Source organism: Chiloscyllium plagiosum, chromosome 10 (assembly GCF_004010195.1).
Source record: "Chiloscyllium plagiosum isolate BGI_BamShark_2017 chromosome 10, ASM401019v2, whole genome shotgun sequence".
Taxonomy (NCBI): domain Eukaryota; kingdom Metazoa; phylum Chordata; class Chondrichthyes; order Orectolobiformes; family Hemiscylliidae; genus Chiloscyllium; species Chiloscyllium plagiosum.
This window is the reverse complement of record NC_057719.1, coordinates 6,634,266-6,647,509: the sequence shown is the minus strand read 5'-3', so window position 1 is coordinate 6,647,509 and position 13,244 is coordinate 6,634,266. Positions and strand designations below refer to the sequence as shown.

Below are 13,244 nucleotides of genomic sequence, written 5' to 3'. Positions count from 1 at the left end.
AACAAACTTAAAAGACCCAGTACAACCCATGGACAAAACCAACATCATCTACAAAATTCCATGCAAGGACTGCCACAAACATGACATAGGACAAACAGGAAGAAAGTTAGCCACCAGGATACACGAACACCAGCTAGCCACAAAAAGACACGACCCTCTCTCCCTTGTAGCCCTACATACGGATGCAAAAAGCCACCATTTCGACTGGGACAACACATCTATCCTGGGACAGGCTAAGCAAAGGCATGCCAGAGAATTCCTAGAGGCCTGGCACTCCAAACACATAGATCGAGATGCCATCTATCAACCCCTCAGAAAACGAACAGGAAGTGACATCACCACAAACCCCAGGAACCCCATCCAGGAGAAAGCTATAAATAGAAAGCAGGAGACAACAGCTTCGCTTCACTTGGAGGTCGCCACTGATGATGTTACCTAGCCAGGTTACGAAACGTCTGGATATCAAACCTACAGCTCAGCGAGCAAACCTACAACGCTTAGGCCACTCTTACCTCACGAACCGAGCCACTGCACCTGAAGGCCAGTCAGGATGGCTAATACTGTCTTAACTAGTCAAGTTATTTTTATGCTTTAAAGGGCACATTGTCTGCTAATCTCTATTGAAGCAGACTGTGGTTAGTCACTTATGTAGCTCTAGCAGAATTAGCAGTTAACAACTTAAAAGGCATTTTATGCAGCTTTAGCAGAATTGACCATTTGCCATTTTATTTGCATTGAGAAGCCATCTTGTTGCCACCTAGATTATTAAGAGCATCTGTTAAGTGGTTGTCCCTGACTACAGCTAGTCACCTTAGCCTGTATTCAGGTTTCAGATCCTCACATCCATACCCATCCTAAAGTGTGGTGTCCAGGACTTCACACAATACTCCATCCGAAATATAACAAGAGTCCCATTTAGGTTTAAACACCGCTCCCCCCTACAACCTTGTACACTGCCACATACCCGTGAAGCTTAGAATACAATCTACTAACAGTCCCGCTTCTGTAAAAATGCCCTCAGATCTCTCTCTGCTCCAGCACACCCTTTAAAGTATGTATATAAAATTTATAACTATATTTTATACTGTCTCTCCATGATTTTTCTAGCAAAATATCATTTCATGCTTTTGTGCATTGAACTTCATCTGTCACCAAACCGCCCATTCCATCAATTTGTAAATATCGTTTGGAGTTCTACACTGTCCTCCTAGTTAGCAATGTTCCCAAGGTATGTATTGTCCTCAAACTTTGAAATTGACTTCTGCACATCAAGCTCTAGATCATTTATTTATATCAGTTAAAGCAAGGTCCCAAAACTGACTCTTGGGGAACTCCATGACAAATCTTCCTACAGCCCAAAAGACCATTTATCAATACTTTCTATCTCCTATCCTCCAGCCACTTTGTAACCATGTTGTTACTATCCATTTTATTCAATGAGCTGTACCTTTCCACAGAAGTCTATTATGTGATACTCTACCTAATGCCCTTTTATAAGTTCACATCCACAATATTATCAATACAGTTTGTTATCTTTTCAAAAATGTTCAGCAGGTTAGTTTGACAAGAGTTTCCCCTTCTTGACTCAGAACTATCTACCATTGAGGTGTTCATGCTGGGTGTCAGAGACCAAAGGCACTGGTGGTTTAAAAAAACCGCAGAAGTAGGAGTAGGAGAACTCAAACATCAGCCATTCAGATTTCAAGCCTGCTTCCCCATTCAGTGAGACCATGGATGATCTTTCTTCAACACCATTCCCCTGCAGTTTCCTTGTATCTCCTGATGTGTTCAACATGTAGAAGTGTATCAATCTCTTTCGTGAACATAATCAATGCCCCTACCTCCCAAATAGTCTGCACATCCACCATTCACTGAGTGAGTGGAATCCTCCTAATCCCACATCTAAAGCCTCTGCCTTTTATTTTGAGATACTGTCTCAGAAAATGCTCAAACCCTCCTGTAATAAAGGCCAACACACCACTTCCTTATCCAATTGCTTATTGTACTTGCTTGTTAACTTTGAGTGATTGATGAGCATGGACACTCGAGTCCCTTTGAGGTTCAACATTTCCCAGCTTTTCACAATTTAGGAAATACTGTGTATTTCTGAGTTTTTTCCCAACCAAAGTGGACAACTGCACATTCCCAAATTCCTTTTTGTTCATGTAACCTCTCCAGAAATCCCCTTGACATGTCTTTGCATTCTCCTAACAGCTTACACTTCCATCGAGTTATGTGTCATTTACAAACTTGGAAAAGCATAGAAATATAGGAGGAAGAGGTGGCCATTTGTCGAGCCTGCTGCACCGCTAATTACAATCATGGCTGATCATTCAACTCAGTAGCCTAATTCTGTGTTTTCCCCATAACCTTTGATCCCATTCACCCGAAGTGCTATATCTAACTGCCTCTTGAATACATTCAATGCTTTGGCATCAAATGCTTCTTGTGGTAATAAATTCCACCAGCTCACCACTCTCTTTGATGAAGAAATATCCATCCTAAATGGTCTAACCAAATTCCTCAGGCTGTGATCCCTGGTTCTGGACACACCCACCAACAGGAGCATCATCCCTGCATCTACCCTGTCTAATCCTGTTAAAATTTTTTAAGTCTCTATGAGATCCTTCCCCCAATTGTCTGAATTTCAGCGAAATCCTAACCAAGTCAACCCCTCCTCATACATCAGTCCCACCATCCCTGGAATCAGCCTGGTAAACCTTCGCTACACTCCCTCGAGAGCAAGAGCATCCTTCCTCAGAAAAAAGAGATCAAAACTGCACATAGAACATAGAACAATACAGCACAGAACAGGCCCTTCGGCCCACGATGTTGTGCCGAACTTCTAACCTAGATTAAGTACCCATCCATGTACCTATCCAAATGCCGCTTAAAGGTCGCCAATGATTCCGACTCTACCACTCCCACGGGCAGCGCATTCCATGCCCTAACCACCCTCTGTGTGAAAACGTTGCCCCTTACATTCCAGGCAACATCCTGGTAAATCTTCTCTGCACCCTCTCCAAAGCTTCCACATCTTTACTAAGATAATGTTCTCGGTTTGATCTCACCAAGACCCTGTATAACTGCAACAACACATCCCTGCTCCTGTACTCGAAACCTCTCGCAATGAAGGCCAACATTTAAATATTACATTTAATCCTCAAGTCCAAATCGTTGATGTTGATTGTGAATATCTGGGAGCCAAACCTTACGATAACTCACAAATCACAGTCTGACTTCATGAAAATAACCGGTTCATTCTTATTTTTTGTTTGATGGCTATTAACCATTTCTAAATCCATGCCAATATATTCCCCCAATCCCATGTACTATAATTTTGATTACTGACCTTTTGTGTGAGAACTTATCTGAAACTTTGTGAAAGTCTAAGTATAGCACAACCATCAGCTTCCCCTTTGTCTGTTCTACTAGTTACATCTTTAAAGAACTCGCTACAGGTTTGCTAAATGTGATTTCCCTTTCAGAGATTCATGTTGACTCTGCCTAATCCTGCCATTATTTTCTAAGGGTCCTGTAATCACATCTTTAATAGATTCTAGCATTTTTCCATAAGACTAATGTCAGACTAACAAGTCTCATTCCATTCTCTGTTCCTCCTTTCTTAACTAGTGGGCTTACATTTGCCACTTTTTAATCTGTAGGAACCATTGCAAAGAATTTAGAAAGATAGCTACCAAATTTATCTAATATCTCTACAGCCACCGCTTTCAGTGCTAGGTCCAAAGGAATTATCCACTTTGAGTCCCATTAATTTCTCAAGTGTTTTTTTAACTAATGCCAATACAGTAACTTGTAGTTCATCCTTCATATCAGTCCCTTGATTCTCCTTTATTTCTGGGACATTTTCAGTGAAGGCAGACACAGTGTGTTTGTTTAGCTTCTCTTCTATTTCTTTATCCCCCACTACGCACTTCCCTGACTCCACTTGTAATAGATCTATACTTTTGCGCATGAATATATTTCAAGAAATGTGGATTTACATATGTTTGTTTACAGTTATTATGGCAGAGAAGGAGGCTATTTGGCCCATTTCTTGCGGAGTGTTCCAAATTCTTCCTTTGATGTCATTTTTACTTTGGTCTTGTTAATTATTAGAATGTTACTAAGAGAAAACAAAAGTTTTCATCTATTTTAAAAAACAAAATCTCTTTCAGATATTTTATCTCCACTCTTTGGGACGATTAAGGCATCAGCTCAGGTGAGAAAACTCTGCCAGGTATTGGTCTCATGGGGGCGGGGTTATACACGTTTAAGAGAAAAGGTTGTTTTCTTTTAGATCCAAGTTCATGGAAGATTTAATAGAGGTGCTCAAAATGATAATGGACAGAACAAATACGTCCATTGAGAAATACTTAAGAATCTATTAAGTATCTTGTCTAAGTTCAGAAGATTCTTTCTGAGAGACTGATCCACTTGAGCTTCAGGTTACACCCCATGGCTCTTCTCCTTACAACAGCCTCTGACCTTTTTGTCTAGTACTGTGTTGGTAGCCCCCCCCAAATCCATAACCTCAATAATTTAACAGTATGAGGGCAGCAGGCAGATGGGAACACCATCTCCTGCAGTTCCTCCTCTAAGCCACACAAACTATCCAGACCTGGAAATATAACATCGTTGCTGAAATGTTACTGGATCAAAATCCTAGAGCTCCCTCCCCGAACAGCGTTGATGTCCCAACACCACATGAACTGAAATGACTCAAGAAGGCAACCACCACAATCTCAGGGGCAATTGGGGATGGGCTATAAATGCTGGCCTGGCTAACAATGCCCACATCCCCTTAATGAATGCTACTTTAAATCCGCTAAATAAACAATGAATCTTTGTTAGCGCAGATTACAGACAAATGTAGACAGGCCTACAAGGGGCGAAGCCACTTTACATTTAGTACTGGGTAACGAGCCTGGCCAGGTGTTAGATGTGGAAGTAGACGAGCACTTTGGAGACAGCGATCACAATTCTGTCAAGTTTACTACAGTGATGGAAAAGGATAGGTGTACTCCACCGAACAGGAGTTACAGCTGGAGGAAGGGAAACTATGATGCAATTAGGAAAGATTTAGGAAGCGTAGATTGAGGGAGGAAACTGCAGGGGATGAGCACATTAAAAATGTGGAGCTTATTCAAGGAAAAGCTCCAGTGTGTCCTAGATAAATATGTACCTGTTGGACAGGGCGGACGTTATAGAACGCGTGAGCCGTGGTTTACTAAGGAAGTGGAATCTATGGTCAAGAAGAAGAAGAAGGCTTCTGTTAGGGCAAAATGAGGGCGCTTGAGGGTTACAAGGAAGCCAGGTAAGACCTAAAAAGAGAGCTCAGAAAAGCCAGGAGGAGACATGAGAAATTGTTGTCGGATAGGATCAGGGTTAACCCTAAGGCTTTCCATAGGTATGTCAGGAATAAAAGAATGCCGAGAGTTAAATTAGGGCCAATCAAGGATAGTAGTGGGAAGTTGTGTGTGGAGGCAGAGGAGATAGGGGAAACACTAAATAAATATTTTTCAACATAGAAAATGACAATGTCGGCGAGGAAGATACAGAGATACTTTCATTGGACAAGCATATGGATGTAAATGGAATAGTGTAGATGGATGGGCTTCAGATTAGTAAGACAGGTTGGCGCAACATCGAGGGCCGAAGGGCCTGTACTGCGCTGTAATGTTCTATGTTCTATGTAAATTTTTGATCTTGTTGCTGAGTATCTCTGTCCCAGACTTGCCTGTTACACCAGGCTGCTACTACACAGAAGGACTCTTTTTCTAACTGGAGAACTAATATCAAAAATGAATGTTTTTTACATTTCAGTTTAATTACTGCATTGACATTCCTTGGCTGGTAAAGCAGTACCCTGAAGAATTCAGGTGAGTCCTGTGGTGCAAGCTCTGTGATTTATCTTAATTCAAGCTTGGATTTGAGCTAGTGACATGTGTTCTTTTTGTCTCCTTGTTTTGGAAAGGATTTGGTAATTAACTTCTAAGTATTTTGTTGGCATGGTGATTTCTTTTTAAAAAAATCAGGCAAAGAGAATTCTTATGGGCTTATGGAATTTGTTTACTTTGAGAGAGCTTTTAAGAGTGAACAAAGTGAACAGTTTTGCATTAAGCTTTCAGTTTAAAAGTTATAGATTTTTTTTTTCCTTTTCATGAGAGGAGACACCGTATTTGAAAATAACTTTTGGGTTTCAGTTACAGTTTTTCACAAGTCTTGGTTGAAGCTGAATGTGTCAAACAATTGCTTCTAAAGAAGGGAGATAGTTTCGAGCTCTTGAGATATAAGTTATATCAAAGCAAGGAGTTCAGTCTAAGGAGTTTAGTTTTAATTTCCAAACCAATGCTGTTTGGTTTAAACGTTGAAGGGGTTATTTGAAGTTGAGAATGTCTGCACTCAGTTTTGTGAAGTGATCAGATTCTCTGAAGCCAGAGTTAAGTCATAAACTCATAGAGTCATACAAAGAAACAGAACCATCAGTCCAACTCATCCATGCGGACCAAGTTTCCCAAACTAAACCAGTACCACTTGCCTGTGTTTGGCCCGTATGCCTCTAAACATTTCCTATTCATGGACCTATCCAAATGTCTTTTAAATGTTGTAACTGTGCCTGCATCCACCATTTCCTCTGGCAGTTCATTCCACATGTGAACCACCCTCTGCATGGAGATTTGCCCCTCGGCTCTACTTTAAACCTTTCTCCCCTTACCTTAACAATATGCCCTCTACTTCTGAACTCTCCTAAACTGGTGGAAAGATCTTTGTTAGTCAATTTATCTATACCCTTTTATAAACTTCTATAAGGTTACTCCTCAACCTCCTTTACTCCAGTGAAAAACGTCCCAACCTAACCAGCCTCTCCCGATAACTCACACCCTCTATTCCTTGTCAGTCACTTCTGAACTCTCCCTAAGAACCCTCCTATGTCAGAGAAGTAAATGATCTATGGTATGAGTACTGTAAAGGAGTGCTGTTGGGATTCATGGGATTGTGGTCCATTGTGTGATTCAACATTTTTAAACTTGTGTTATATGTGATCATTTTGTATTCATTTTCAGTTTTTCAATTGATGAATTGATTTTCATTTATAGAATCATAGAGATGTACAGCTTGGGAACAGACCCTTTGGTCCAACTCATCCATGCCGACCAATATCCTAAACTAATCTAGTCCCATTTGCCAGCGCTTGGCCCATATCCCTCTAAACCCTTCCTATTCAAATACCCATCCAGATGTCTTTTAAATGTTGTAATTGTACCAGCCTCCACCACTTCCTCTGGCAGCTGATTCCACTCATGTACCACCCTCTGTGTGAAAAGGTTGCCTCTTAGGTCCCTTTAAAATTTTTCCCCTCTCACCCTAACCCTATGCCATCTAGTTCTGGAGTGCTCACTCCCGCTCCCCCCCCAAAAAAATCGGAAAATACCTTGTCTGTTTACCCTGTCCATTCCCTTCGTGATTTTATAAACCTCTATGAGGTAACCCTTCAGTCTCTGGCGCTCCGGGGAAAATAGTCCTAGCCTATTCAGCCTCTCCCTATAGCTCAAACGCTCCAACCCTGGCAACATCCTTCTAAATGTCTTTGAAGTTTCACAACATCCTTCCGATAGGAAGGAGACCAAAATTGCGCACAATGTTCCAAAAGTGCCTGACCAATAGCTGCAACATGACCTCCCATCTCCTATACTTGAAGCTCTGACCAATAAAGGAAAGCACACCAAATGTCTTCTTCACTATTCTATCCACCATCAAGGAACCACAAACCTTCTTGTGTGTAATGGATTTCTGATCTATTGTTAAAACTGAATCTGCAGCATTGTGTGTTTCTGTTTTAGTAAAAGACTTACCTTGTCAAAAGCCAGGTGTGAAAATATGATCTTTCAAGCCAGACTTTAGTTCAGGCTCTGACCTACCATAATAACATCGTCTGGAATCAGTAGTAGACTCACCAACTTTAGGGGCTTTTAAATAGTCATTGGATAGACACATGGATGAAAATGGAATAGTGTAGATTAGATGGGCTTCAGATTGGTTTCACAGGTCGTGCAACATCGAGGGCCGAAGGGCCTGTGCTGTGCTGTAATGTTCTATGTTCTATAACAAACCCCCCGTTGCTTTTCTGGAAAAGCACGTCAGATCAGGCAGCTTCTGAGGAGCAGGAGAATCAATGTTTCGGGCACAAGCCCTTCATCAGGAATACGGCTGAAAAGCTGCAGGGAAGAGAAGGTGACCTGGGGGGAGGGGGTGATGTGCAGTGACTGAGGGACTCACTAAGATCCTTCCTTGTAGAAAGAGGAGGAGAATTTCTTTAAGGTAGGCATCCTTAGAAGAGGCTTCACAGTCAGGTTAAAATCAACTAGTAGAAAGTGAGGACTGCAAATGCTGGAGATCAGAGTCGGGAGAGTGGTGTTGAAAAGCACAGCAGGTCAGGCAGCATCGGAGGAGGAGGAGAGCTTACGCCCGAAACATTGATTCTCCTGTTCCTCGGATGCTGCCTGACCTGCTGCGCTTTTCCAGCACCACTCTCTCAACTCTGATCTCCAGCATCTGCAGTCCTCACTTTCTACCCATTGCCTTTCTGTTGAGGCAACTAAACCAACGACGATTACAGAGTGTCTGCACTTTTCCTGAGGGGCTGTAACTCTGCCTATTGCTACAGTGTTCACAAATACTCAGCCAGGCGTCATGGAGCCTGCCTGCCGTCCTTGTAGATGTCCGATGATCTTGTTTGAGCTGAAAATGTGTTGCTGGAAAAGGTTTTCTGAAGAAGAACTCATGCCTGAAACGTCGATTCTCCTGCTCCTTGGATGCTGCCTGACCTGCTGCGCTTTTCCATTTTCCAGCAACACATTTTCAGCTCTGATCTCCAGCATCTGCAGTCCTCACTTTCTCCCCGATGATCTTGTTTGCTTTACAGACCTCAGCATTGCCAGGGCACAAGATTTATTGCAGTGTGGTATGTGATCTTTTTTCAGCCAGGTGTAAGCATTTTGACTGCTTCATGTGCACAAGTTGTTGCAGTTCTGAGAGGTACTGAGAGAGTGCTGCACTGTCAGACATGTGATCTTCGAAATGAGATGTGAAAGTGAGGCCTTGTTTGCCCTCAGATGGATTAAAAGAATAAAAGAACATTGGAGTTATTCTTGGAGTTCTAGATCATGCGTATCTCTACAATAAACGGCAAAGGCTTTCTGCCTACCAACAATGGTGCAGCCCGTTGGCTCAGAGGTTAGCACTGCTGCCTCACAGCGCCATCGACCCAGATTTAATTCCACTCTCATACGACTGTCTGTGTGGAGTTTGCACATTCTCCCCGTGTCTGCGTGGGTTTCCTCCCACAGTCCAAAGACGTGTAGGTTTGGCCATGGGAACTGGCCAGGGTTATAAGGGTAGGGTGGGGGTGGGAATGGTGAGATGCTCTTCAGAAAGTTGGTGTGATCTCGATAGGCTGAATGGCCTGCTGCTGCACTGGACGGATACTATGAAAAACTGTGTGAATAGCTCTCAGGTAGCTGAAAAGGTTGTGGACATGAAAATTCAGTCAGAAGCTGTTGGAGCTGTCCTTAAGGAAGGAGCAGTCCTTAACTCTGAAGTAAGAACACTTCACCCTGAAAGCCAGTTTATTTTCCCTTTCAGTTGCTGTAAGTTGTGTCCTTTAAACAATAAGTCATCGATGTTTTAGTTGTGAAACAATTTCCCTGCACCCCCTGCGAACAAGTGGAGGAGGAAAATCAAAGAGTAGTAAGCTAAAAGGATAAATTTCCTGTGGATAGGCACTATTGAATGCCAACCCAGTCTTTCCCTCCACCTGTAATGCCCAGTTTTTAATGTGTCGTCTGTGTGTGAGACAGGGAGACTTTTATAAGGCCGGGGGAGGGGGGGATGGTGTGGTGGTGGTGGTTAGACAGTACAGTTGGACATCAGTGGTTCATAATGGTACATCATAGCTAGAATCTAATTTTTTGGATGTAGGTTTGCTCGCTGAGCTGGAAGGTTCATTTTCAGATGTTTCATCACCCTACTTGGTAATATCTTCAGTGAGCCTCTGGATGAAGCCAATCTGGTTTCACTGAAGATGTTACCTAGTATGGTGACAAAATATCTGAAAATGAGCCTTCCAGCTCAGCGAGCAAACCTACATCCAGAACCTCAACCTGAGCTACAAATCTTCTCAAAACCTGCCATCTAATTTTATTGTAATAATTTGTAATTCTTGTTAAATATCCAAACTTAGTTCAAGCTTTCTATCAACCTGAGTTTAAAAGCTAGGTAAATTTGTGCAATCTTATAAAAAGTTTAATTTTGTGTTGACTCTGGGAGTATGGGGTCTCAATTTCGAGCATACTGCTCCAATGAAGTGTAACAAGTGTTGGACCAGGCTCCAGGGCCTGTTGGCCAACTCCTAAGTTCGATGTTCATACGACTAGATAATCAGTGATGCTACCCAAGGGATACTTATTGGCCAGGGGAGAATTTCCCTGCTTTCTTTTAGGATAGAATCGTGAGATCTTTTACAGTCAGCAGAGTTGAGTATCTCATCAGAAACACTGGACATCACACAATGCAGCACCTCGTCTGATCCACCCTGGGAGGCTCAACATAGTTGTTTTGGACTCTAGAATCTGGACTTGGATTTGAACCCCTGATCTGCTGAGCCAGGGGTGAGAAGTCATTGTCCGCTGAGCCAAAGCTGGCGCTGAAGAGTAAAACGTCATGAAGTAGGAAAAGTTACTTTTCATTGATCTTCACTTTCCAATTGCTGAATTTCAGGACAAAGCCTTTACTGATTGTCCATGGAGAGCAACGTCAGTCTAAAGCAGAACTGCATGAGGATGCACATCCGTATCCCAACATCCGTCTCTGCCAGGTAAGGAAGAAACTGAAAGGAGCCTCATATGAGTTTCATATGAGGTGAGGTTAGGGAGTCTTAGAGTACATACTAAACCATAAGGACTATCAGGTAAGATTAAGGGATTTTTCTGTCTCCTGTGGTTCATCCTATATTTACTCTGTAGTTTAGTATAGTCTGTATATGTTGGTATTTGTCTAGCAGATAGTGAGGACTGCAGATGCTGGAGAGTCAGGGTCAATAAAGTGAGGCGCTGGATAAAACGCAGCAGGTCAGGCAGCATTCGAGGAGCAGGAGAGTCGGGTAGGACCTTTCATCTGATGAAAGGTATTTGTATAGCACCACCCTGTTTTACCTTTAAACCTGTGCCCTCTGGTTACAGAGTTTGTGACAGTTGGAAACACGTCACTGAAGCTCATGCCCTGAAAAATCACCAGTTTATCACTTGGCAACACAGAACTCGGAAATCGCTGATGAGCGAGGTGTGTTGCAAAAGCATTTGGTCTTGCACTCAGGGCTGGAGCAAGAATACTGACTTTGAAACAATTGCAACGATTTATACAACAGTGATTGCTCATTCTGTGATCATTTCTACATTTTATATTGTGATCAGTAAAGATCAGAACCTGGTGCCTTTAGCACCTTCCTGGGACTGTGGGAGACTCGGAGTCTAAACTGAGAGACAGCTTTTGTTGCCTCCGAGCACAAATACTTTCTTATCAGTTAAAAAAATCCAACCTTTCCTTCTAACAATCAAACCACCTGGGTTTACTGTCAGGTACAAACACCCTCCCACCAGCATAGACCCGAAATTTAAAGCCATGGTCGTAAACATTCTGTACTGACGACCATCCCAGATTTCTGCTCAGTCTGTGTGAAGGAGTGTTTCCTAATTTCACTCCAACAAAGTCTCGCCCTAATTTTTAGACCATGTCTTTGACTCCTCAATCTATGGGAATTGTTTCAATTACCCTCTCTTCTCATTTCTACCCATCTTTTAATCCACTTTTTCACCCCTGTCCTGATTTAAGTCTCATCACCTGGGGTGGCACGGTGGCTCAGTGGTTAGCACTGCTGCCTCACTGCACCAGGGACCCGGGTTCGATTCCCACCTCGGGCCACTGTCTGTATGGAGTTTGCATGTTCCTTTATTGTTGATCTTTTTTTATTCATTCTTGCACAGTGGATGATGCTGTTGGTTGCCATCCTGAATTACCCTTGGGAAGGTGGTACTAGGCTGCCTTCCTGAACCGCTGCAGTCCATGTGCTGTAGATAGACCCACAAAGCACTTAGGGAGGGACTTCCAGGATTTTGATCCAATGACAGTGAAGGGAAGGCAATATAGTCCCAAGTCAGAATGGTGAATTTCTGAAGTGCATCTTGTAGATAACACACACTGCTGCGACTGAGCGTCAGTGATGGAGGGAGTGTTAGAGTTGGTGCCAAATCCAAAGTCATTTATGTTAATTTTGAGCAGATATCCTTACTGAGGGTTTTCTAGAATTATACATAGCCTGCATTCAGTAAATTCTTCAGTTGTCTGCTTTGCAGTAACGTCTCAAGGGCATTCTCGAAGTCCAGGTACACTATACCACTGCATTCCAGTAAAACGCCTCTCAGTACTTCTATCTATCAGCTGTGTCAATTTCCATCTTCCTTTCTGAATGTCCATATATTTCCACTGGAGGGCACTGTTACCTGTATGTGAATGTCAGTTTGCAGCAATGTCATTTATTTCTACAAAGTTAAACTGAAATTATACATTGAAAAATACATTGATTGCCTGTTGAGTCTTTCATCTATTCGAATACCATGATAGTTTTACTTCTTTCATGTGTAAATCACAAAACGTTTTTTTAAAAGTTGCATTCTCAGGTTAACTGTAACAATTGGTGTTAGCTAGACAATATGTTGAAGGTATTCCTGAAGGGCTTTTGCCCGAAACGTCGATTTTACTGCTCCTCGGATGCTGCCTGAACTGCTGTGCTTTTCCAGCACCACTAATCCAGAATCTGGTTTCCAGCATCTGCAGTTATTGTTTTTACTTAATATGTTGAAGGTGTTAGCCCCCTGTGTTCTCTGTCTATGCCATGATGTTTAGATTGATTCTAATCTAAGAAGTGAGATAACAGAGTTTTACATGAATTCATGCAGTTTTTGAGCAAAGTACAATGTAACTCTGCAAGTACAAATTCACCCCACAAACGTATATGTATATGTGTGCATGTGGGTCTTTGTGTGTGTGTGTCTGTCTGTCTGGGTTGGGGGGTTGTGAATGTGAGAGAGAGTGTATATGTATGTGTATGTGAGTGTAAGTGTCTTAAGTCCGTCAGGGGGTGCATGTGTGAGTGTGTGTGTGTATGGGGTGGGGGTTGTGAGTGTCTG

General features: G+C 42.4%; 1 protein-coding gene across 4 annotated transcripts in view; it reads left to right on the top strand.

Moving 5' to 3' along the window:
- Window positions 1-13,244, top strand: part of tdp1 (tyrosyl-DNA phosphodiesterase 1) — a 134,363-nt gene that overhangs the window by 11,853 nt on the left and 109,266 nt on the right. For all 4 annotated transcript variants that reach the window (XM_043696957.1, XM_043696958.1, XM_043696960.1 and 1 more), the window contains exons 3-5: window positions 4,179-4,222; window positions 5,827-5,882; window positions 10,780-10,876. In XM_043696957.1, coding sequence (XP_043552892.1) covers window positions 4,179-4,222; window positions 5,827-5,882; window positions 10,780-10,876 — 197 coding nt within the window. The remainder of the gene's footprint in view (window positions 1-4,178; window positions 4,223-5,826; window positions 5,883-10,779; window positions 10,877-13,244) is intronic.